Here is a 25,077-nt window from a genome sequence, read left to right as displayed (position 1 = left end):
CCTATTTTATTTAAAGAGTTATTGTCATTTTGGCCCTTCAATTATTATTCACTTATCACATTTGCTCTTCAATTATTAATTAATCGTTGCATTTGGTACACAAATATACTTCTATTGCCATATTTGGTCCTACTAACTAAATCCTTGGCAAGTACTCACCTAGAAGTGTAGATTTTCTCACGTCTAGAATTGCAAGGAAAAAGTCGCCCATTCAAGTCTAAATACATAATATTATGCGTTTGTAGAGTTGTAGACACCCAAATGAGATAAGAATTTGCATTTTTCAATAAGTAATTGCTAGAGATTTGACTGACATGACCAAATGTGGCAACAAAACGCATCAAATGTGGTATAATTAATAATTAGGGATTAACAATAGCCAGAGAACCAAAAGTGGAATTATAGTTTACTGAAATATTGTCAAAAGAAGGAATTATGTTGCCTTGAAATATTGTCAAAAGAAGGAATTATGTGGGCAACTTATTGACAAGGGCCTGCTCAAACTAACATTTGTCTGTACAAGACAAGTAAATGGCTTATTTACAGAAGCTCCCATCCAGATTCACAGCACTTGCATGAGTCTAAAGATGTTGCAGGGACAGCAGCAGGGCTATCCATTGAATGTTGGCAGCTTTCTGGATCGATATCTCCATACCAAATTGCCAACAGCTTGTACTCGGTAACTAATTTCTTCCGAGAAGTTAAAGCATTTTGTATTAATTTCTACAGAAAGGATGAAAGAGATGGTTAGAACAGAATGCAAGCATGTTACATTGTTTCCTAAATTTGTTTTAGTTAATGTTTCAAATATATGTTGGTTTGATAGACAGACTAGTTTAAAACTCTCTTCATTAGGATAAATCAAGCAGTGTCTTTTTCCCTTTTTTTGACTAAGTTAAATATGCAGTGTCTCTATTTCCCACCTTGTAAGATTTCAATCTTCTTGGTCCTGAAGAGACAGTATTGAGTGGTTTATTGCTATCCATTTCGACGCAGCTAAAGTCAAGTTTCTCCTTATCAGATAGATCAATCGTTTCCATGCAAGGATCTGCAATATTAATGCAAGGGTCAATGCTCGATCTTGCAAAAGCAATTAACAATACTCAAAGGAAATGTATACTGCCGTTCTTAAATAAGTCCACTTAACTTTGCGTAACACAAGGACATCTATCAGTAAGCATTAGTTGCAACTGAAGATTCAATTATACAGAATATTTGCAATTGCATTTTCTTTATTGTTAAATAAGGTATTCTGTTACCAGTGCCAATGAGGCGCTACACTTTACAGTTATCCTTATTAACGTTAGAACTATTTTCTTTTCTCATTATATAAATAGATCAATAGTCATCTTTGTTAAATCCATCACTCTGCAATGATTCTCTTTATATAAAATAGTATTAGAATTCCCAAGGAAAGAGAGAAGTGTGCATTTATAATATTGTACCTGTTTCCACAGGAGAAACAAGAGCAGTCAATTGATTATGCTGACAACCATGCTTGAGCTCACCTTCTGATGCACCTGTTAAACAGAAAATTAGTTAAATAAGGTATACTTAAACAGAAGCAAGCTGAGAAAAGTAATAGGTCTATCAAAGAACTGCGGTTCTCATTTATTCCAGAAGGTGAAAAGCAGGAAATATCTACCTATAAAATCTGAAGACAATGCACTGCTGCAGAAATCCGGCATCACATCAATAGCATTGGTTGCACAGGAAAAAGTAGCAGAAGATGTGGGGGACTTCAGGTCACTAGAGACTCTAGAACCACACTCACTAGAATCAGCATGCCAGCCATGTTCTCTGCTTCCTGAGGAAAAGCTTCAAATAAGGAGTTTGATAAATTTGGAGGCTGTTGACATCGATGAAGGGGAAAATATTCATCTCTCCATCAATGTATTTAACCTCAGATGAAAGGGCATGTAGTTTCTAGAGACCAGACAGTAGTTGACATTTCAGAAACACAATTAAAAGTCTCTAAGAGGCTATTAGACAGAGTCTCACTTTTATGAAATGACCCAAGTCCTGGATCATTGAGTGAAGTTACTGAAGTAACCTGAGATTTGTGGTCTTGATCAGTTGAAAACGTATGGGACTTCAACGCAATATCTTCAGAAGAGTCTGATCCCAGATTCAGTGATTGCTCCACCCACATGGTCTTCCCATGCAGTTGTCTCCAATCGTGTGATGCATCGGAAACATGACAAGAAGCACTAGACAAGCTACTACACACTGTCCCATCATCCGTGAACTCACTGCCTTCATCTGTATCATGAAGTTGTATATTAGGAGACAACTTGGAAATGATGGTGTCCTTATAATCCTCAATGATTGAAATCATAAGTGCTTCGGTTTCGGTCAAGGTCTTATCATCAGAGGAACTAGATTCGCCTGTCACAAACTCTTCCACCAACATGCTACTCCCTTCAGAAACAAATTCAGTAGCATCCCTAGTAGTCACCATCTCATCCTCCTGGGAGGTTCTACAGTCGGTCTCAAGATGCGAGGCAGAAAGTAGTTGTGATCTAGATGAATTTTGATATTCAGTAGAACCCAGTTCCTCAGTCACTATTTTAACCTCCTCGATGAAGTCTCCTTTTGGAATTATCTGACAGTTCAATGAAAGATTCGGGTCATCTGAAAAGCTCTTACTGAGAGTATCATCTTTCTGGTTAGTTGGTCCTACACCATGAAGTGAAGATTGTAGTGCTTCAGAACTTGTATTGTCAGAAAAATGTGATCCCTGAGCCCCCGTTGTCATACTCTCCTTGAAGCTGAGATGTGAGCTCTTATAAATTGCAACATCACTGCCATTATTTAAAGATGATTCAGTTTCTGCAATTGCATATCCTACATCATGAAGTGAAGATTGTACTGATTCAGAACTTGTATTGTCAGAAGAATGTGATCCCTGAGCCACCATTGTCATACTCTCGTTGAAGCTGAGATGTGAGCTCCTACAAATTGCAGCATCACCGTCATTATTTAAAGATGATTCAGTTTCTGCAATTGCATATCCTACATCATGAAGTGAAGATTGTAGTGATTCAGAACTCGTATAGTCAGAAGAATGTGATTCCTGAGCCCCCATTGTCATACTCTCCTCGAAGTTGAGATGTGAACTACAAATTGCATCATCACAATCATTATGAAAAGACAATCCAGTTTCTGCAATTGCATTGCTTTGTTTTCTTCTTGTGGACTGCCCTTCTTGTTCTACAGGATTATGTGGTGACAGATAATCTTGCACAACACCAGAATAAAACCTTTTCACGTTGTCACCAACACTTTGCACCTGATTCCCAACATAATTCACAGTACCCTAGGGTAAAAAATTGAGAATATGAGAGACATAATGAGTGAGAGTGAAAAAGGGCTCCCCTGGGGCTAAAATTCATATTTATCAATGAGTGTCTGTATCAAGGAACAAACTGAGACACAATGTGAAGAACAAAGGATAGTTAAGAAGGCAGACATCTGTTTGGATTGTTGGAGCATCAAAATGCAATTAATGAATGCATTCATGGTGAGAAGATGAAAACAAGGAATACAATACCTTGGTTATGAAACCATCAACATCCTGGCATATACACTCAAACTTACGATACATGTTACCAACCCAAGTCTTGTTTCTGTTTGTAAAACCCATGATGACTTTATGTGTGTTATATACCTATGTAACTCCACTAGAGTGGATATCAAAACACTTTCAGCAACCTGCACAGATTCATTCAAGACTAACATCGGTTCTGGTACACTTCATGACAAATACAGAAGGCTTTTAGGAATAAAAACACTAAAGAAAGAGAAGTTGCACACGGGGCCAAAGTATACATCATCTAAAAAATGGTAGAGGATAAGAATTCCTGATTAGTACAGCATAAGAAACACCTCAATGCCAATAGACAGGTAATATTACATCACATGCAGATATAAAAGGTAAATCAATTAGTCAATAGCATTAGATCATCATACATCAGTATTGAAGCTAACCTCTACCAAGGCTAACGATGCTAAATATACAATTCTGGAATCCTCCATGAAAAGCTAAAGTCACGTATGTAAAAATAATTATTATTAAAAAAAAAAAAAAAGACGACTAGAGCAAACAGTTATGATAACCTGCAGCTAAGTTCTGGAAAAATCGTACGATAGAAAACCTGAAACTTAAATTTAAAAAAGAGAAAAACCGATTCTACAGCCGTTTAACTTATGCTGATTTTAATAAAATTTACTACTACTTCAAATTTGAAGTCTTTAAGCATTATCAGTGAATATAATTGACATATAATAATTGTATATAGCGCACAAACGGAAAAGATCACGGCTATCGGAAAGAGCACTGTAGGAACTCACCGGCGGACTGTTGAAGCCGGCAATGATGAAAGCCAGGTGTGACAGTGTTTTGTCTTTGGTGAGTGAGAGAGAGCCGAGAGGGAAGTTTTGAGGGTACGGATATTATACCACGTGCGCGGGTTTTAGGAACAACTGCTCAAAATCCGCACACTATTTGTTGTATAATGTACTTCTATTTCTTTTTTTTTTAGAATTTTAAATATATACATAGTACTATTTGTTATATATTGTATCTCTATTTGTTGTATATTATTTATTTATTTTTAGATTTATATATATATGGAGCACTATTTGTTGTATATTATTTATTTATTTTTAGATTTATATATATATGGAGCACTATTTGTTGTATACTGTAACTCTATTTGAGACAAATAAGAATCAATCTCAACCTTATATCTATTAAAAAAAAAAACACAGTGACATTTTCATAATTATAATCAATATTACTATACAAACTTAAACACTTAAATATGCAATTTTAAACAACTAAATATGCAAATAAACATTATAATTACCCAAGTGAATGAAATATTAAGAAAGTATTTTGAAATATGAATATTGTAGTGAATACTCTATATTTTTAGATTGTATGAAATTCTTATAAATATTACATTATTTCAAAAGATTCCTTAATAAATATAAAGGAGTCTTCTAACTTAACTATAGATTTAGAAGTTGACTACTTTTTTTATGAGGTTGCTCACATATGGGCAGCTAAGTCGTATGTATAAAGAGCTTATTTCCCTCAGACGAAAAACCAAACACTGAGACAGCGCATTACTAGTGATGCTACCATTGTAACATTGTTTCCCTGGTGACAGGTTACTGCCATGGCTATCATTCGCCATACACACCAAAGCAATTATACAGACATCATATCCATTATAACTACAGAATTTTTTGCTCCAATTTCACTGTAGAACAAGTCTGTCTTTCTATGAGATCATGAAATGCACTCATCTCCATAATTAATTGAGTAGAATGAAACCAAACAACATTCATAGAGTATCTTTAAACAAAAAATCCTAAACTTATAGAGGTTCGGAGCTACATTCTCTGCACAGTTCCTACTGATGATAGTTAGGAGGGGGGATGTTCTGATTCTGGGAAGGGTTTCTCCCATCCATGTTTGGAGCATAATTGTTCTGATTAGGCCCTGGAGGATAGTAGTTTGGGTTTGGCCCTGGAGTGTAGTTCTGATTAGGCCCTGGAGCATAGTTAGCAGACATGTGTTGGTTAGGACCTGGCGGAGGGTAGTTCTGCTGGTTCGGCCCTGGAGGAGGGGGGTAATTGTGCTGGTTTGGCCCGGGCGGAGGAGGGTAGTTCTGATTCTGCCCTGGTGCATAGTTGTTCTGGTTTGGGCCTGGGGCAGAGCTGTTCTGGTTTGGCCATGAAGCAGGGTTGCTCTGGTTGGGTCCTGGACCATAGTTGCTCGGACTGTTGTTGCCCTGGTTTGGGCCCGGCGCAAAGTTGCCCTGATTTGGGCCCGGTGCAAAGTTGCCCTGGTTTGGGCCCGGAGCAAAGTTGCCCTGGTTTGGCCCTGGACCAGGTTGAAAGTTTGGCCTAGGACCAGGGTTCTGGGCATTTTGATTAGCCATCTGCCTCCTCTCAAAGTTCCTCGATCTATCAAAGTTGCGAGGTCTGTCATTGCGCCTGTTTCTCTCATTGGCACGGGCATTGTTTCTCACCCACTCCTCATGGTATTTGGGATCGTATGGTACAGCTTGCCCATTTATAAATGGCTCTCCTGAAACATCCAATAGTGTCCAGATCAGAACATGATCATAAATATAATAACTGAGTAGGAAGAAGCAAGCTCTGTTAAAGACAAAGTAATTCAAATATATATTAACACCCATAACCACAAACCACCTTCAGTCATGAAGGTTATAATTCAAAACCACATCACCACACCAAAATGTTTCAATCATGGGAAGAATAAGATGGAATTAGAAGCATGATGTAACAGCTAATAGCATTTACCATGTATACTGACAATGGGTACTATTTCATGATTCATACATTTTTACCTGTTACAATCACAACTAGGAGAAAATGAAAACTAAACATGGGCCTTCCGAAATATTCCAGTCTTCAATGAAGACTCTTAAGGGGCATTACTGCATAGCCACTCTAAAACCATAGTTCAACTACATTTCAAATTGCAAATGAATCTTCAAAGCAGTTTTATGATAAACATCATAAAAAATAAAGTATGGTTTTGAATTTTTTTTAAGAAGAAAAAGCCACATAGTTAGGGTGTCATACACAAGCTTAGTGGCTTTGAATACAGAGGTAGAGATGCAAGAATCCTAAATACATCAGCAACCCGAAAATGCAAAATGAGTTACTATAACATTAGAGCATTACTCCAGAAACATGTCATATCAATAATACCAAGCCATAGAACTTCATACCTCCATAGTCCTTGTTTTTAACATCCAAATAAGAATCTGGGAGCACCCACCGAACTCCTTTTAATTCTGGAAAGAAAAAAGGCAAAAAAAATTTTAGAGAATCCAAGAACAATAAGATGCAAGAGAGTATGTCCTCAAACAATACCTTTCAATTTGTAAGAGAGTTCCTCTGACACAAGAGCCCCAAATGCATAATAATGTCTGGTTGAGACAGAGTAGATCTTCATCCTAGCCTCTTCCTCGCTACAAGAATAATTGATATTATCATGAATCAAGAGAACATAAATACGCTGAAAATATACCTCAACCCTTTACCAAGCCAAGAGTGTTGTTAGCACACGTTTACCAACGGAGAGGCAGATAGTGATATCGAGTTCTATATTTATTCATGTTTAACTTACTTTTGCAACAAAGGATTATAATTTACATCTTCTCAATTAAATAGTATCAATTCAAACATTATAGATAAGTAGCAAAGAATCATAAAGAACAGCTAGGAAAAAATTGGGAAATGAAGACAAACCTTCCAACCACCTGAGCTAAGGTTTTGATATAGCTATCGATAATATCATCTCTTGTGGGATCGCCCTCCGGCTTCTCCATCACAACAAGCCAGTGCTCAAAATCGCATCCATCGAGCAAAATAGTCTCTTTCGGGGGACGATTCGACCAGTTAGGATTCGGATCATTGAGGGACGACGAGGTCTGCCGAGTCGCGAGTCCCCGCACTGCAGTGTACGCTGCTGGATAGAGTTGGCGGACGGCGGGGGAGATTGACACCAGCGGGCGGAGGCGGAAGGCGGAGAAAGCGAGAAAGTTGCGTGGCGGAGTAAGAGAGGAATATGAGCGAAAGAGAGCGATGCTAATGGCCTGCTTTCCGGCGGTGATGAGAGAACGAGAGAGCAAAGTCGCCATTCCTGCAACTAGGGTTTATGGTAGTCTCGAAAAACCTTAGCAGAAATGAGAAGCAGGATAGGGAGTGGGTTTTATATGAAGAAGAATCCAGAATTTGTTATCAAAATGTTTTCTTTTCATTTTTACCCCCGAGCTTCTATACTTTCCTTTTTCTTTACTTTTTAAAAATTCATTTTTTTTTAGATAACTTGAGATGAACCATACTATATGGATTCTCTATTTCTACTTCATCACTTTTACTGGTAATAGATAATTAGTTATCTTCATTGGGTCCCATGAAAAATGTCATCAAAATTTAGTGAGGAATAAAATTTGAGAGTACAAGATAAGGGTGTAAACGAGCCGAACCGAGTTTGAGCTCGAGCTCGTTAAGGAAGGCTAGGCTCGAGCTCGAGCTCGGCAATTTTTGAGATGCTCGAGTTCGGCTTGAGCAGCTCGATTGTTTGAGCTCGAGCTCCTTGAATTCAAACTCGAGGTCGAGTTCGATTTTGAGCTCGAATTTAACTGTTTGATTTTAAATTCATGTTTCAATTAAAAATAAACTATACGAGCCACGAGCCTAAGACATTAAAGCTCGAGCTCGGCTCGATTATTAAACGAGCCGCTCGAGCTTGATTCAACCTCGAATTTGACTAAGCTTTGACCGAGTGGCTCGGGCTCCCGAGCCGCTCGGCTCATTTACATCCCTAGTACAAGTAGTATTTCCACTCAAGGTTCTGATTTCAAGTGAGAACATCTTCACTCTCTATCTTGAAAAATTAAAGGCTAAAATCATACTATTATTAAACAATCCATATATATAATTTGTCCAAATAAATTAGAAAAAATATTTTTCAAACATTACTTGAGCCAAACACCGTTAGAACCAAATTTGGGACCAAAAAAATGAAATTTGCACCCAAAATATAGCTCAGCCCTTTGTACCTGCCAAAAGTTTGTATAAAAAGTAATGTTCAAAATCTTGAACCTAAAGAAGATATTCAGAACAAATAGTATATAATGTATTGCTAGTTTCACCTCAGACAAGTTCTATAAACTACAACACCTGACAAGTCTCCACCCAAGAAAAAGAGTGAAAGATTTGAACTGATTAAGAGTTGATCAAATGTCAGTATTATAGCGCAAGGGATAGCGGCGATGCAGCATCCTACGCAGCCATCTTCGACGCGTCTCTGGGTTTAGACAAAGAAAACACTCCCTTTCTACGGGATCCCGGACAATATCAAGAGCATCGAGATATGCTGTGCTTGATTCTGGAATGGCGTCTTCCATTTCATTCAAGCACTTTATGGCGGCGCCTATAGAGTAATCGGGGCCGCTGACTGCAGAAGAGCTCTTCAAGGATATACCGTTAGGAAGAAGCTCATTCGTGAGCTTGACGAGTTTATTTGTGCAGGCTCTCAACTCGTTCATCCATGAGTCTGCAGTGAGTGGAGATTGCGACTGTGTTGCGTTTTGTTGAGGAAGTTTAGCGTATGCAGAGGTTGATGATTGTCCAACAAAGTCGCCATCTGGGTATCCACCAGTTTGACGGTCAAGATCTTCTAAGCCCTCGACCAATAAGTCATTGTGCATGTCGATGGACTGCTCGATGGGTGGATGAGTGAGTGGCTGATGATCGAATTTCCAAGGAATGATGTTTCCTCTTCGATCGGTGTTACCAGTTGAACAGGTGAAACTTGTGTTGTTATGTGGTTTATCCTTCTTGTCGAGCTTAAATACTGGGCATATTCCCTCAGTTACGTGACGAAGCAGATGAGTTGTTCCACTTCGGCTCGAGCAAGTGAAGAGCTTATTGCAATGGTTACATTTGCATTTATCGCAAGTTCCATCCTCCCTGATAAGCTTTGTGAAATGTTGCCAAACAACAGATCTCAACTTCCCGTCCCTTTTTCGTTTCTCACCCGCGCTTGTTTCAGTCAGATCTGCACCATCCATAATATTTTCATTGTTTCCTTCTACCATCTAAAGAAAAGCAAAGCAAAGCTCAATTAGAACATACTCCATTGACCATTGTGAATAATATACTCGAATAATCTCAAAGCGCATTGCAATTGGCATGTTCATTCTTTCCAAAATCACATCTTATCTTCAACTATATTAAAAAATCTATTCAAATGTCACAAAACTCACAAGTTTCGATGCACTTCAATGGCATGCAGTAACGTTGAAAAACTATACCAACTAGTTCTCTCATACGTGAGTGAAAAACCAAATAACATTACTAAAAATGATCAACATTGCATAGACTAGAGTTATGGGAAAAAAAACTATACAGAATGTACACTAGCAGAAGAAATCAACTACTCTATATTTGCCAAGCATTTACTAAAATGGGAATCAGAAGAGAAAATCCTTTGGATCTGAAGTTCTAAGAACACTAGACTAGAATGTCTTGAGCTTGGCTCAAGTGGTCAAGCCTAATTTGAGAAAGATGATAAAAATTAAAAATAAAATAGTTAGAAACGAAGAAAAATAAAAAAGATAAAATATATATTTTGTCGAGATTCATGAGTTTGCTGATCCAAGTATCTATGAGCACGAGCTCAGCTCAAGAGACTACGTCAAAGGCTCAAGCTTGATCAACGTCAAGTCAAACGCAGATCAAGTAGCTCACTCAGTTCACTTGCACCTTACGCTGCTCTAGCAGGCTCAACATCAAGATAACCCAAACTCAAATAGCCAGCTGGCTCATCTCCGTTACATCCTTACTTGAGCATGGGAATTGAATTGAATTGAATTTCATCACTACTGGAAATCCAATTTGCATCTCTAAACACTTTAATCAAAATAAAGTGATGACGTCTAATCACTTATCATCCACTTTCCATCATTAACCACCTAGCTTTTAACTACATATAAACCCACCATTGCTTTTCGGCTTCCTTCATATCTTTCAACTCAAACAGAGAAGGTGGTTTTGTAAATTTTCAACCCATGATCAAGCTCATCAAATCTTTAAAGGTTTTTATGGTTTTATACAGATTGCATCATTGCATGTCTTGCATAGACTGTGTGGGGTCATTTATTTTATTATGAATGATGATATTATAATACATGATTCATGAAAAAGTAATAGTGGAGCAGTCTGCAGTTAAACATAGTACAAGCAGGAAAAGCAACAACATGAACACAGATCATGTCATTTTGAAATCACAAAAAAAACAAAAAAAAAAAAAAAAACCTAATAGGCTACTTCCCAATGAGATAAGCCTATTGGCCTTCTCGGTTTGAGCCAGATTGTTATGAGCAACCAAGACTGGTTTATCATTCTTTGCCGGCTATGATCACAAGACCCTTGCCTAGTGGATGCAGATTTCACTCGTCACCCAAAAGAAAAATACTACAGTAACAGGCTACTCTCAACCTAACATGAAACCATAGGATGAAATCTGAATCTGTTCGAACGAAATCATTTAATTACAAAATTTACAGAAACAAATAACAAAAAAAGAGGCAACAAAATTGAAACAACTGAAGCATATGTGTTCTACATTAAAAATCAAGAGGCAACCAAAAAGCAAAATTGCAAATGAAATTTGAGAAATTAAACGAATATTTGGTCGCCATGACAGAGAACATCAGAGGAGCTAGAACTGGAAACAAGGCCAGTGATTGAATTGAAGCCATAAAAGGCCATGAATTGTGAGAGAGGGGAAGAGTGTAGCAGACTAGGTTGTTTTAGGGTTAGCTTCTATTTTCCCAAAACAAAATTGAATATCTTCATAGGCGGGCCGGTCGGGTCGAACACCGAAAACCATTCCAAAACGGCCCGAACCCAAGAATTAACAATTCAAAGAGAAGGCAAAACGGCACGAATTTTTCGATTCATTCACGTATAATAATGACGATACAGTAAGAAACATGTTGAATAGAAGCTGAATTGCAATTGTGTAGAGAGGAGAAGTCGAACTTGCCTGCGGAGTTAAAGGAGATGACGCTACGGTGACGTGCAGCCGATGCTGATCGGCGGTGGCCGCGGCAGGCGAGCCCTGCGGGTTGGGCGAAGCCATGGAAGGTGGAAATGGATCGTCAGGCGACGAAATCTCCGACAAAACCCAGAACTGGAACGGGAGTTCGGGACCAGTGTGGACCCAAACGAAGAGCTCGAATCATGTTTGGGCTTGAACCGAACTTCGGGCCTGATAATTTCCCCAAAAACCAGCCCGGCTCGGCCCATCTTTGAAGTAGCCCCCACTCCCAGAAATTTATTCCTAGTATTTTCACTTTCCAAATTCACTCGGTCAATTGGAAGTGTCCGAGGAAACTCTGTAGCCATTTTACATTTTTACCTTGTGATTATCGTTGAAATTTATAATACTTTTATTTGATTTCCACATTTGGTATTTTAAAACGTGGTACTTGTGATTGATTTTGACTCTCAATTCAATCCTATTCATATATAGTTTGAAAATCTCGATTAGATGAGCTAATATATACTTTTATATCTAAATATAATTCTTTATAAATTCAACATCACTATTGGGGTAATGACACACCGACAATAATTTGTGAACCTTTTGAAACATTTGATTAAGATTATAGATCGAAAAATGTGATAAAGACAAACCTTTCGGTAGAGACACACATTATCCAACATACAAGAGTTTTGAAACAAAAGGTTGTTAGAAAAAACAATTAGAATGAGGCCGAGATCAACCTTTTGGCCATGGTGACAAAGGTGAATCTCGTGGGTTCTAACTAGCGCAAGTGGTTCATTGCCACTGGTGCTACAAGGCACATTTGCTCTAACTGAGAGCTATTTATATAACACCCGGAAAATTTGTAAACATTATTTTATTACTAAAATAAAATATATACTTATATAATAAAATATATTCCATCTATCACATTTACCTGATTTTGTTTATTATTCATTTGTCGAATAAAATATTTGTTCCTTGCTTATTTTCTTTAGTATTTTAAAATATTTTTTTGTGTTTAATATTGATTTTAATGTAGTTTCTAAATATATAAATACTAAACTTAACATTATGAAAATTGAATTAAAAATAATTTCAACAAAATATCATAGTACATACATCTGCGCGTGCATGTATATATATATATATATATAGACACACACATATTTTATGTATCCTTTCTCAATCTTTTTGAACCCAAAGCCCCCACCACCGAGACTCAATCTTGTGACGAATCCATTTAAAACGATAACAAAAATGTTATTACACTATATAGTAGTTGACACGTACATGCATTTATGTATAATTAAATTCATGTAGGTATAATTACACACATTTAATACATTAAAATTAAATATTTAATATATTAAAAATGAACATTAATTAATCAGTCCTTATATCGTGGACCGTGGTCCCAAAACGACGTCGTTTCAGTAAGTGAGAAACGGAACCCGTAATTGACACTACAGTTCATCTCAAAAGATACTGCCTTACATTTGTTTTGATATTATCGAATGAAACTGTATTTATATCGAAATGTAACTGTAGTTGTGTTGAAATGTAACTGCAGTGTATATGAACTGATACTGAATAACAGTTTCACATTTGTGTTTATATTATCAAATGAAACTGTAGTTATATCGAAATGTAACTGTAGTTGTGTTGAAATGTAACTGCAGTGAATATGAACTGATACTGAATAACAGTTTCACATTTGTGTTTTTATATTGTCGAATGAAACTGTAGTTATATCAAAATGTAACTGTAGTTGTGTTGAAATGTAACTGCAGTGTATATGAACTGAAAGTGAGTGACGCGAATTCATCTGTCTGTGTTCATTAATCAAAACGACGACGTCGTTTTGATGCGCAATATAATTTGCGTTAATTAATAGTGTCCGATACTATTGTACGTACTCAAATCTGGCGTATTATGATTGATAAGATAATCTATATTACATGCTGTCGATATTCCTAAATCAAATTACTGGCCATTTTATCACTTTTATTTCATCATTTCGTATACAAAATAAAAGCACCCCAAAAAAGTCCTCTCGATTCTACATCTCCTTCGTCAGGAGGACCAAGTGTCAAACTTTGTTAAATATAAAATATATAAAATAATCCTTTCGTAGTTTAATTATTAATTTAAACTTTTAATAATAATGTTTAAAACAAAATAAAACTGTTATGGACTACCAAACAAAAAGAATATTATTTAACCATATACTAAAGTAGTCTTGAGGCTGCTTTGCAAAGTATCCAATTCGCAATTTGCCAGTTTAATATTACCGTGAAAGAGACCTGCATAAGAAACGTATCAAATTGTCTTTATTATATACAGGGATTATTGCTTCAATACTTCAATTACAGCTACCACATGAAGCTGAGTCATTGAGTCAACACCACATATTTTTGTATGACAAAATCAGCTTATAACATCGTTTTATGGATTTTGATATGTGGAATGGATAAATTTTTTCATAAATATTATACTCTTTTTTCATAAGTATTATAATTTCTTATAGATAAATTTTTAACTCCTAAATATTACATTTTCCCTAAAAAATATCACTTTTTTTTTTATATAATAAGTATCATACTTTCAATTTAGAATGATGTAAATTACGGTGATTCATTGACTTAACAGACAAGACCAAATGTTTGTGCGCACAAATGATCTGCCCATTTTAAACATAATCCTCACATTACTGATATCAAAGTTCAAACCGAGCTAAACTCGTGTGCACAAATCATGATTATTAGATCATAACATTACTGTTAAGTGTCCATTCCGGACATAGAGTACGTGGTCAATCTTGTTCTGCGTATATACTGCATGCATCTGACTTTTCTGATTAGTTGACTTGACCCAAAAAAGACATTCAGATTTCATCTTCTTCCATCCATCCGCTAAGTTCACATATCAGGAAACTGCACAACAAACAAACCAATATCTATCTGATGCTACATAATATCTCTCTCTCTGTATATATTCTTCATGGAGTAGCCATTAAGAAGGTTTTCCTTTACTATTTTCTGTGTCAATTCCTTCATTATTTTCTTCTATGTCCTGAAATTGCTATAAACTGATGAAGCAAGAGAGCTTTGCTTTTACCTCTGATCTGACTAACCATTGGTTTACCAAACAGGAGCTGAGGTTGCATGTATGTATGTGAGTTGAATTGAAGGTTGTAAAAGTAAGCTGAGATTAAAGGAAGTGCGTGGTAGCATGACTTGTTTCCCTGTCTGTTGCAGAAGGAAATCGTCTCCCCCGAGGCATCAAATCGACATTGAAGAAGGTATGTATGTGCATCTATCTCCCAATTCTTCATGATCCAACTCAAAAATGATGATGATTATCTTGAAATTGACTACAGAGGTTTCAAGCATTCAGAATGCTAAGCTGTACAGTTACAAAGAACTGTGTTCCGCAACTGGAGATTTTAGCCCTTTGAACAAGATTGGAGAAGGAGGGTTTGGTGCTGTCTACAAGGTTTGACCTTAGCTTTTTGATTCAATTCTTGATGATTCTCATTGTTGAGCATATAATATACTATCAGCTTAGGCGCTTCAATTCTCATCATATGACTGCAAATTTTGTGGTTTTTCATGTCGGTGCTGAAACTGTTTGTTTGATTGGTAGGGGAGGCTGGGTGATGGAACATTAGCGGCTATTAAGGTGCTTTCTGCTGAGTCAAGACAGGGGGTGAAGGAGTTTTTGACAGAAATAGTGGTTATCTCAGGTTTAGAACATGAGAATCTGGTGAAGCTACATGGATGTTGTGTAGAAGGGGAGCATAGGATTTTGGTCTATGGCTATCTTGAAAATAATAGCCTTGCTCAAACTCTTCTTGGTGATTAGCCATTTCTCTCTCTCTCTTTATGGCACCAATCTAGGCAAGTCACAGTTCTACATGTTCAAAGAATCCTCCTCAGCTCTAACTACAATCAAAAGGAAAGGAGGGTCCATTATCATTCATCATAAGCAGGCCTTTGAACATATAGAATTGTGGTTTGTCTGTTACTTTCCATCTTTCTGGTTGAGAATTCATGACTGATGATGACTACTTCATTGATTTATAGGATCTGGGTCCAGTGGCATTCAGTTTAGCTGGAGTGCTAGGGCTAGAATATGTATAGGGGTTGCCAGGGGACTTGCATTCCTCCATGAAGAAGTCCAACCGCCTATTATCCATAGAGATATTAAAGCCAGCAATATTCTTCTCGATAAAGATTTCACTCCGAAGATTTCGGATTTTGGGCTTGCAAAGCTATTCCCCCAAGGTTTGACTCATATTAGCACCCGTGTTGCTGGAACTCCGTAAGTTCATGTTCTTAGGCAAAGTGAATTGGTGGCATGACTTGTGCACTTTGGATTCATAAGTTAGACATGCTTATTATGCATTTGGTAATGGTTGCAGGGGTTATTTGGCTCCAGAGTATGTGATACGTTCCCAGTTGACAAGAAAAGCTGATATTTATAGTTTTGAAATTCTCCTTTTGGAAATTGTTAGTGGAAGATCAAACACTAACAAACGACTACCTATTGATGATCAATATCTTCTTGAAACGGTATAGATTTTTGCATGAATTTATGAATATTTTCTAATTTGGGTAGGCCTTGTTTACACAAATTTCATGTGCAGGCGTGGAGATTCTATCAGAAAGGGGAGCCTGTTGAGTTGGTTGATATATCACTGGGAGAGAACTTCAATGTAGATGAAGCTTGTAGATACATAAAGATTGCTTTGTTATGCACCCATTTCATGCCCAATAGCCGACCATCTATGTCTAGTGTGGTGAAAATGCTGACAGGTGAAGAGGATGTTGATGATACGAAGATATCGGAGCCAGGTCTGTTAACTGAGCTCGTAGGTTTCCGGAATCGAAAGAAAAAGAACCTGCAAATTTTATCTGCTGCTGGCTCAGGGAATGAAGATAAGTCGCCCTGGAACACTAGCATCTGTACAACACAAGCAACCATGACTTTCACCTCCATATCTGATCGGAGTACTTGAACTAAGATTTTTTTATTTTTTATTTGTGTGGTGAGATATCTGTGGTGTTCCAAATTGAAGAACGAAATATATAGAGACACGGTTGATTTTTTATACACCTTTATTACATACCGAACTGGTTTTCATCTCTGTGATTATAACTCAGCACAAAACAGGACCAACAAAGAGACTTGAAACAGGGGAATTCTAGGACTAGCTTTACGGCTGCACAAAAACCATCCCCTTGGCAAGCTCTAGGGCTTTATTACGCCCGAGAAACTTTTCTACAATGGCCAGTGCAAACTCCATTGTAGTTCCTGGCCCTCTGCTAGTGATGAGATAGCCATCAACTATCACCCTGTTGTCTGCTTCGCTTGGGTCAGATAGCTTATTGCACATTGCTGGAAAAGCTGTAGCCTTCTTACCCTGAAAATAGAAAGCAAACTATAATTGTCAACCGGAGGCCAATTGTACAAGTTTATGTAAAACAAGGTTCGAATCTTGCTCCCTTAAATATTAGAGGTGCTGTAGTAAACATGCCAAAGAAATCATAGTATAGTAGTGAAAGGACAATTCAAGAGTAATTTATTTTTCAAGTAGCAGCCCATGAATCAAATCAGCGTATCAACTCTTTGCTTGGAAATACAAAATGAGGCATGATGGCAGTTCATGTCCATTTTGAGCATTTCAAGCATTTAGTTGTTGCCAAATTCTATCTGTCAATGGATAGTACGTCCATTATCTTCTGTAGAATAAATGTACCTTGAGCAAGCCATGTGGTTCTAGGACTAATGCAGGAGAAGCACAAATTGCTCCATATGGTTTGTTTGATTCTCTCTGCTTTTTCAACATATTGACCAGCTTTTCTGAGGATGCAAATGCTTGAGCACCGCCTAGACCACCCTGCATAGTGTTTATATATGAGGAGTTGCCCATATAACTAACAGAATATGATGAAAGGCTTTGCACTTACTGGCAAGACAATAAGATCATATGCATTCTTAGCAGCATCCTCAAGCAGTACATCAGCAACCAGTTTCACATTCCTGGAAGCAACAGTCTCGAGTGAATCGTCCACAGATGCCACCACTACTTGAGCTTTAGCCCGTCTAAGTACATCAACAATAATAAGAGCTTCCATCTCCTCAGAACCATTAGCAATGGGTACAAGTATCTGAAGAGAGTGAGTAGAGTCATCAATGTGAAGGTTTTTACAGGTATTAAGTAAAATTACATAATAGGACCCATTTACATAGAGGTGTATCTGGTAGCAATGTGAATTAAAGTATTACTCAGAATAAAATTTCTGAAAACATCAATAACATCATTCCGGAACATGGAAACAAATTTATCTGCCACTAATATCTTACCTGTGGGCTATTGGTAACTGTCCAATTTACTGAATTGAGTTCAGCAAATGTATACTCATCACCGTGATTAGGGCGCATCACCTGAATGGTATGCAGAGATTGCACATCATGAATCAGCAGATTGCATCCAGTTGATCAAAGATAAACATGAAACTTATGACAATTACATTTTTAGAAAACTAGGTAAAGAGGATATACAAAAGTAACCAATGCCCAAATTTTACAAGAGCAAACCAGGAACTAGATGTAGCTAGCATGGTATAAAGTTCCAACAGCATTAATTATTATCCAACGGTAAACAACAATTCCACATACCAGTGGCCCCAAGACTTCTTCAGCTTTCTCCTTTCCATACAATTGCTCAACTAGTGCAACACCATACTCCATGACAGTTCCAGGTCCACGACTTGTCACAACATTGCCATCCACCTGCACTCTTGATTCAACAGCATTTGCAGAAGATGACAGCTGCTCCATGAAAGATGGGTAACAAGTTGCCTGTTAAAAACAAAGGCACATAAGTCCAAATCAGTGCTCCTCAATCCAAACTGGATGGCTTATGATTATTTTCATGCTTATGGTTCAGATTTTATCACATTGCCCCCATGTTTGAGTTTGTCAAACTGCTCAAGTGCTGAACCTAAACAGTTTACAACCATAGTCTCTATGCATCAAAAAGATCAAAACAATACTCCATTAAAAGAATTCAACCACTGGAAATTATTACCTTAAGCCCCTTCAACAGTCCCCACGGTCCAAGAGCTACTGCAGGGGAGGCACATATTGCAGCATATAATCGTTTGCTTTCAGCCTGTTTTTTAATGATGCTTTCCAAAGTCTTGCAGTCTCTAAGAGTAGATGCACCAGGCATCCCTCCCTATAATTCAATGAAACATTCCAGGAGTAACATACTAATCAGTAGGGATCATGTAAGACTGATCACGTCTAACACTGAAACACAGACATAACAAGTAGCAAAATAGATAAACTATGTCATACATGTGGGAATATTCATATCAATCCACCAATAACCAAAGTGAAGATCAGATAGACAGTAAGAAAACATTCAAGCCACATAAACTAAATTAAAATAGGAATATTTTGAACAGTCAATATCAACAAGAAGCACCAAACGATTCTTAACAAAATATTAGAATGATAGTGAGCACCCGCACGGCCGCACAAGGAAACAATGCCAGCTCAATATAAGCAAACAATATAAATAATTAAAATATACACAAGTATGAACATAGTAAGCTATGGACTACACTGTATTAGAGTGTGAGGCCAAGGAGAAACATACAGGGAGAGAGATGAGATCGAACTCAGTATCGGCGCAATCGGAAAGGAGTGCATCGGCAACGATCTTGACTCCGTGTAAGGCATCGACTCGAAGCTCCTTCTCCACCGAAGCCACCGTAACTTCGGCCCCAGCTCTCCGCAGTATGTCGATTTGCACCACCGCCTCAATCGGCTCCGTCCCGTTCGCCACCGGCACCAAAACCTATATTAAGAAAACAAACAAACAAAATCAATTCGCAAATTTAAGGAAAAAAAAAAAAAAAAAAAAGAACAAAACAAAAACAAAAATCTAACGGTACCTTTTTAGCAGCAGAAGCCATGACTGAAATGGTAGCTGAGCCTGAGAGCGAAAAGCACTTGAAATTCTCGCGATAATTTGATGGAGTGAGAAGTGAGAGATTTTGAGGGGTTTTGAATTTTCTCGATAGTGTTAAGCAGGGGGTGAGGTGGCAATGCAAATGTGGAATGGCAGCCACCATTTTAAAGAGCTCTCTGGGGATGCCGGCCTGGTCGGGCTCGAACCGCGGTCCAGAGAGGCTTTCAGTTTCAGGATGATAAAGCGCACTATAGCTGCTGGAGTCTGTGCGGTTGTAAATTTGTTATGCCATGGACTGTGTTTATAATTTTTAAATTCTATATTCAAAATTTTTAAATGTTACATTCACAGTTACAAAATTCTATTTTCACAATTTCAGAATTTTATGTTCACAATTTTAAAATTCTATATTTATAATTTTAAAATTTTATATCCACAATTTTATAACTCAATATTTGTGAAATAGTGAACATAGAATACAATTGTATTTTGATATAAATATTATTAACATATTATAAAAAATTCATTATGTGCAACGCAGGTGTGAAAATACTAGTTAATTTTAAAAATAACAATTATTTTATTATGACGAAAAAATCTACTACCACTACAGGAAGATGTATAGTGGTTGCTCATGATCCATATGAATCAATTTTGTTAATATTTTCATGCTCCCTCACTTCTCCCGAGGGCAGCACTAAAAAACGAATTTGCCATTGTTAACCAGTTGTAAACCTCTCAACAAAAAGAAACAGGGTTTAAGGATGGCCAGGACCGGTGGGGGCGCCAACGGTTACAAAGAAGATAAGAACACAACAACCAAAAAGAATTCCTTAATGGCAATGACGAGGAGGCAAAGAGGGTGGTGTATTATGCCACACATTCACATGGAAGAAAGGGTAGACAGAGAAAGTATAGGATTCATGTTTCACATCTGTTGTGCGTTGGCGGGTTGTAGCAATTTAAATCCTGGGATTTCCGAACCCAAATCCAAACACTAACCATAGTTGGGCGTGCAGATGCCGTGCGTTTACTCGCGAATTGTTTTGACTGTCAAATGGAACTAACACAAAATGGCTTTGACCCATTAAGGCTTTAAAACGCTGGGTTTGTTTCCATTTCATTCTCTGATTTTTCGACAACACAAATTGTCCTGTTTTTGCCGAACATTGGTCCGCAAAGATGAGCACTCCCTTCTCCTTCTAGCGTGTGTATGAATAGGGGCGGTTTTTATTTTCTACTCTGATCATGGTTTCTGGTTTGCTTTTATGAAAATGTATCGATTTCGGGCATGATTTTTTTGAGCTTTTGAATTTCAGTGGAGAGTTTTCAAGAAGGTGGTGAAGTTCAGAGCTGAGTTTTCAACAAGGTGGGTCGCTGTTCTCTGCTTCAGTAAATAGAGTTCTTACTTGTACTCTTGAAATGACTGATTTTAATTTGGAATTAACTGTTTTTTCATACATGCTTGCCTATGTGACTTTTTAACTGTTTCATTTGCTGATTTTCTGATATGTAATCTTAATGCTTGATTAATTTTCATGCCTGATTTTGTTGACATTTTCATACTTAAAAGGTCTTATATATATACCGGGCCTATATGCTTGAAGGCCGAATCTAATATATATATGTCAGACATGTTTAGTTTAATAGGCTTTGAAATTGACTCAAGCTCAAGCCTACATTTTTACTAAAGGAGCTAGGCCTTAATTATGCCAGAACATAGGCTCCTCAAGGGGCATGGCCTATTCCCACCCCTACTTGGTGTGCATTAACAGTTAGTCATGTATGCTGAGTCATTGAGTTACCATGAACGCATTTTGTCAGATCGAAGTGTGGGAAACACTTAGAATTGAGGATTCAACTTTTGAGGGAAAAATTCATAAATCTTGAGACTTTGAAATTGATACAATTTCTATTCTACTTCTCCATATGATTAATGTAGAAATAATGTCCGCACAAGCTTAGCTTGGTGGTTTAGTATGCATTATTTGGGAGAATAGACCCGTGTTCGAAATTCAGCAGTGTGGTAATTTACCTCCTCGCACATGCTCAAGGTTGAAGATTAATGTATAAATAAGCATCCATAATTAATTAAGGGAAAATGATCAAATTAGCCCCTAAACATTTCAAAAGTACAATTAAGCACTTTAACATGTAAAATTGGGACAAATAAGCCCAAAAACCGGTAAATGATGGCAGGTCATTTACTGTTCAGGTAATAACCCGGCGACCGGTGACGGGCCGGTCGCCAGAATCCGGCGGATGGTCGCCTTCCATGGAGAAGGCGAACTGCCTTCTCCATTGAAGGCTTCCTAGGAGGAAGGCGACGGCCACTGTCGCCCTCCTCCTGGGAAGGCGAACAGTGGTCGCCTTCCGCCCGGAAGGCGACTTTTTGGTTGCCTTCCGCCGGATTCCGGCGCCGTTGCTGGTCGCCGGATTATTGCCTGAACCCTAAATGACATAGTAGGTCATTTACCGGTTTTTGTGCTTATTTGACTCAATTTTACATGTTAAAGGGCTTAATTGCACTTTTTAAATGTTTAGTGGTCTAATTGACTTTTCAGCTAATGTTCAGGACTAATTTGACCCTTTTCCCATTAATTAATGACTGGTATTACTAATATTAGTTGGCAATCTAATTATAATTAGTGAAATAAGCCAAGGACCTTGTAGTCCAGTGGCATCAAACCCTTCCCTTTATACGGGAGGTGGTGGGTTCGACCTCTCAGTGGAGGCAATAGGTTGAGTAAATACCAATTTGCAATCTCGGTATAATTATCTTGTCTCATATGTATGAACAGAACATAGTTGGGCGTGCGGGTGAAAAAAAAAAGTAATAGAGGTTGTGCGTATACATAGTTGGGCGTGCGGATGCGTTTGAAAAAGAAAAACATAGTTGGGTGTGCGGATGCTGTGCGTTTACGCACTCGCGAATTGCTTTGACTGTCAAATGGGGCTTTAAAACATTAGATTTGTTTTCCATATATTCTCTGATTTTTCGACAACAATCTAGTGCTATATATCCTTAATCCATATACTGTAAAAATTACCCTGTTTTTGCCGAACATTGGCCTGCAAAGGTAAGGTGAGCATTCCCTTTTCCTTCAAGTGTCTGTGAATCAATGGCGGTTCTTAATTTCCAATTCAACTTAAAGGTTGCTACTCTGATCATGGTTTCTGGATTCATTTTATGAAAATGTATTAATTGCGTGCCTGATTTTGTTGAGCTTTTGAATTTCAGTAGAGAGTTTTTTAGAAGGTGGTGAATTTCAGAGTTGAGTTTTTAATAAGGTGGGTCACGGTTTCTTGCTTTTGCAAATAGAGTTCTTACTCGTACTCTTGAAATGACTGATTTTGGTTGGGAATTACCAGATTTTCATACATGCTTGCCAATGTGACTCTTTAACTGCTTCATTTGTTGAATTTCTGAGTTGCCATCTTAAATATTATGACAAAAAAAAAAACAATAAGAACACTTATGACTGGATTAGAAACCATGTTTATAGTTTAATCATAATTTAGAATGAGATTTTGGGAGTGGAGGGTTAGAGTTTGTTAATTATATATACTTGGGGTTATATATATATGTGTGTGGGGGGGGGTGGGTCTTGAAGGCGGAGCCTGATATATATATAGGCATGCCTTGTTGTTTAGTTTAATAGGCTTTGAAATTGATCAAGCTGAGCCTTTTTACTAAAGAGGCTAGACCTCAATTAGGCCAAAACATAGACCCCTACAAGAGGCATGACCTATTCCCACCCCTATTTAGTGTGCATCGACATTTAGTCGTGTATGTTGAGTCATTGAGTTACTGTGAACGCGTTCTGTCATATCGAGGTGTGGGAAACACTTATAATTAATGATCCAACCTTTGAGAGAAGAATTAATAAATCTTGAGACTTCGAAATTGATACAATTTCTCTTCTACTTCTCCATATGATTAATGTAGAAATAATGTCCGCACAAACTTAGTTTGGTGGTTTAGTAAGCATTATTTGGGAGAATAGACCAATGTTCGAAATTCAGTGGAATTATGCTCAAAGTAGCTTGATCCCTTGTGGACGACACTGACATTTGATCATGTTTGATGAGTCACACTAAGTTACTGTAATTTACCTCTTCCCACATGCTCTGTCAAAATGTTGAAGATTAAATGTATAAATAATCAACCTTTAGGGATGATTAATGTAGAAATAAACATCCACAATTAATTAATGACGGGTATTACTAATATTAGTTGGAAATCTAATTATAATTAGTGAAATAATAATGATGTCTGCAATTAATAAATGACAGTATGGGTGAGTAAAAATTAACCAAATTTGTTTCAATTTGTCAAATTTGCTCCGATCCAATACGTAAAATACACGGATTGAGTAAATATCCAATTTGCAATCTTGATGCAATTAAAGCTTGACTTGCAATTAATAAATGACATTATGGGTGAGTAAAAATCACCATATTTGTTTCAATTTGTCAAATTCGTTAAATTCGCTCCAATCCAATACATAAAATAAATGGATTGAGTAAATATTCAATTTGCAATCTCGATGTAATTAAAGCTTGACTTAATCTTGTCTTATATGTAAACAACAAATATATATTTTTTTTAAATAAAGAATAGAAAACTAGATAAATAAAAACGACGAATTAAAATAATTGCAGTCTAAATTGTTCAAGTTTTACCTTGAGTCCTATTGTTCTTTTCTTTTATTCCATATATGCTTTCATTTTAATCATGTATTATATTCTTATTTTAAAAGTGAAATTATTAATTGTTAGATATCCAATGTAGTCACTCACATTATAGAAATTTTGAGCATAAAATACTACTATAGTACTATACTACTATATAATTGTTTTTTTTTTTCATCCAAACAAATACTCCGTATAAAAATACTCTCATATTCTACAAAAAATGATAAAATTCATCTCTAAAGTATAGATAAATACGGAATAACATTTTAGGTCTCTCGATTATCTGTAAAATAATGTTTTGTTATCTCTAAATTCTATTAGATTTGTATTAAAAAAGTCATTTTCCAAACAAATTGTGGGGCAAAAAATCATTACACAAACCGTTAAAGAACGAAAAGTTTCAACAATATAGATTGAATGATGAAAAATGTTATTTTTATTTTTTATTTTGATTTACTGAAAATTTCAAGTGAAATATCTTACTAATTCGATTACAATTGCCTCTATTTTATTCTATACTTAATACTTGATGCATTAATTATTTTAAAAATAATAATAATTTTCTTGTAATAAGAAAAATCTGCAATTATTACTCAAAAATTTATAATGGGTGCTCATGATCCATATGAGTGAATTTTGTTAATATACAAAAAATGTGTGTTTAGAATGATCATGTTCATGCTCCCTCACTTCTCCCGAGAGGGCAGCACTAAAAATGAGGTTGCCATTGTTAACCAGTTGTAAACCTCTCAACAAAAAGAAACGGGGTTTAAGGAGGGCC

The 25,077-nt window shown here is 36.9% G+C and overlaps 5 protein-coding genes across 5 annotated transcripts; 1 reads left to right on the top strand and 4 right to left on the bottom strand.

Moving 5' to 3' along the window:
- Window positions 1–376: 376 nt before the first annotated feature.
- LOC116009495 lies at window positions 377–4,464 on the bottom strand. Its single transcript, XM_031248756.1, has 7 exons — window positions 4,354–4,464; window positions 3,554–3,714; window positions 2,002–3,319; window positions 1,646–1,807; window positions 1,446–1,520; window positions 924–1,048; window positions 377–723 (listed from the first exon to the last, which is right to left on the bottom strand). The coding sequence occupies exons 2-7, from the start codon at window positions 3,644–3,646 to the stop codon at window positions 541–543; spliced, it is 1,956 nt and encodes a 651-aa protein (XP_031104616.1). The 5' UTR covers window positions 3,647–3,714; window positions 4,354–4,464; the 3' UTR covers window positions 377–540.
- A 754-nt stretch (window positions 4,465–5,218) lies between these two features.
- Window positions 5,219–7,740, bottom strand: LOC116011033 (multiple organellar RNA editing factor 8, chloroplastic/mitochondrial). Its single transcript, XM_031250532.1, has 4 exons — window positions 7,297–7,740; window positions 6,919–7,016; window positions 6,774–6,839; window positions 5,219–6,103 (listed from the first exon to the last, which is right to left on the bottom strand). The coding sequence occupies exons 1-4, from the start codon at window positions 7,686–7,688 to the stop codon at window positions 5,424–5,426; spliced, it is 1,236 nt and encodes a 411-aa protein (XP_031106392.1). The 5' UTR covers window positions 7,689–7,740; the 3' UTR covers window positions 5,219–5,423.
- An 818-nt stretch (window positions 7,741–8,558) lies between these two features.
- LOC116011120 lies at window positions 8,559–11,834 on the bottom strand. Its single transcript, XM_031250639.1, has 2 exons — window positions 11,606–11,834; window positions 8,559–9,653 (listed from the first exon to the last, which is right to left on the bottom strand). The coding sequence occupies exons 1-2, from the start codon at window positions 11,699–11,701 to the stop codon at window positions 8,790–8,792; spliced, it is 960 nt and encodes a 319-aa protein (XP_031106499.1). The 5' UTR covers window positions 11,702–11,834; the 3' UTR covers window positions 8,559–8,789.
- Window positions 11,835–14,496: 2,662 nt separating this feature from the next.
- Window positions 14,497–16,726, top strand: LOC116010305 (cold-responsive protein kinase 1-like). Its single transcript, XM_031249654.1, has 7 exons — window positions 14,497–14,631; window positions 14,763–14,912; window positions 14,991–15,106; window positions 15,257–15,467; window positions 15,697–15,934; window positions 16,035–16,185; window positions 16,260–16,726. The coding sequence occupies exons 2-7, from the start codon at window positions 14,843–14,845 to the stop codon at window positions 16,629–16,631; spliced, it is 1,158 nt and encodes a 385-aa protein (XP_031105514.1). The 5' UTR covers window positions 14,497–14,631; window positions 14,763–14,842; the 3' UTR covers window positions 16,632–16,726.
- LOC116010304 (protein DJ-1 homolog B-like) lies at window positions 16,677–19,835 on the bottom strand. The gene is made up of 8 exons (XM_031249653.1): window positions 19,582–19,835; window positions 19,284–19,484; window positions 18,708–18,857; window positions 18,296–18,478; window positions 17,981–18,061; window positions 17,584–17,784; window positions 17,373–17,513; window positions 16,677–17,036 (listed from the first exon to the last, which is right to left on the bottom strand). The coding sequence occupies exons 1-8, from the start codon at window positions 19,759–19,761 to the stop codon at window positions 16,830–16,832; spliced, it is 1,344 nt and encodes a 447-aa protein (XP_031105513.1). The 5' UTR covers window positions 19,762–19,835; the 3' UTR covers window positions 16,677–16,829.
- Between the last annotated feature and the right edge of the window lie 5,242 nt (window positions 19,836–25,077).

Source organism: Ipomoea triloba, chromosome 2 (assembly GCF_003576645.1).
Source record: "Ipomoea triloba cultivar NCNSP0323 chromosome 2, ASM357664v1".
Lineage (NCBI taxonomy): Eukaryota > Viridiplantae > Streptophyta > Magnoliopsida > Solanales > Convolvulaceae > Ipomoea > Ipomoea triloba.
The sequence above is the reverse complement of the archived record's forward strand: the minus strand, read 5'-3'. Positions and strand labels throughout refer to the sequence as shown.

Bases quoted from the DNA above. Each gene is read 5' to 3' on its own strand.
- LOC116009495 (XM_031248756.1), bottom strand. From the start codon at position 3,646: ATGGGTTTTACAAACAGAAACAAGACTTGGGTTGGTAACATGTATCGT. The intron at 1,049-1,445 runs GTACAATATTAT...TTAATATTGCAG, and splicing joins TGTTTCTCCTGTGGAAACAG to ATCCTTGCATGGAAACGATT. The intron at 724-923 runs GTGGGAAATAGA...TCCTTTCTGTAG, and splicing joins GAAGATTGAAATCTTACAAG to AAATTAATACAAAATGCTTT.
- LOC116011033 (XM_031250532.1), bottom strand. From the start codon at position 7,688: ATGGCGACTTTGCTCTCTCGTTCTCTCATCACCGCCGGAAAGCAGGCC. The intron at 6,840-6,918 runs GTATTGTTTGAG...TTTTCTTTCCAG, and splicing joins ACTCTCTTACAAATTGAAAG to AATTAAAAGGAGTTCGGTGG. The intron at 6,104-6,773 runs GTATGAAGTTCT...TGGATGTTTCAG, and splicing joins TAAAAACAAGGACTATGGAG to GAGAGCCATTTATAAATGGG.
- LOC116011120 (XM_031250639.1), bottom strand. From the start codon at position 11,701: ATGGCTTCGCCCAACCCGCAGGGCTCGCCTGCCGCGGCCACCGCCGAT. The intron at 9,654-11,605 runs GCAAGTTCGACT...GCTTTTCTTTAG, and splicing joins CATCTCCTTTAACTCCGCAG to ATGGTAGAAGGAAACAATGA.
- LOC116010305 (XM_031249654.1), top strand. From the start codon at position 14,843: ATGACTTGTTTCCCTGTCTGTTGCAGAAGGAAATCGTCTCCCCCGAGG. The intron at 15,107-15,256 runs GTTTGACCTTAG...TTTGATTGGTAG, and splicing joins GGTTTGGTGCTGTCTACAAG to GGGAGGCTGGGTGATGGAAC. The intron at 15,468-15,696 runs GTGATTAGCCAT...ATTGATTTATAG, and splicing joins CCTTGCTCAAACTCTTCTTG to GATCTGGGTCCAGTGGCATT.
- LOC116010304 (XM_031249653.1), bottom strand. From the start codon at position 19,761: ATGGTGGCTGCCATTCCACATTTGCATTGCCACCTCACCCCCTGCTTA. The intron at 17,785-17,980 runs GTAAGATATTAG...CACTCTCTTCAG, and splicing joins CAGTTACCAATAGCCCACAG to ATACTTGTACCCATTGCTAA. The intron at 17,514-17,583 runs GTAAGTGCAAAG...AACACTATGCAG, and splicing joins ATGATCTTATTGTCTTGCCA to GGTGGTCTAGGCGGTGCTCA.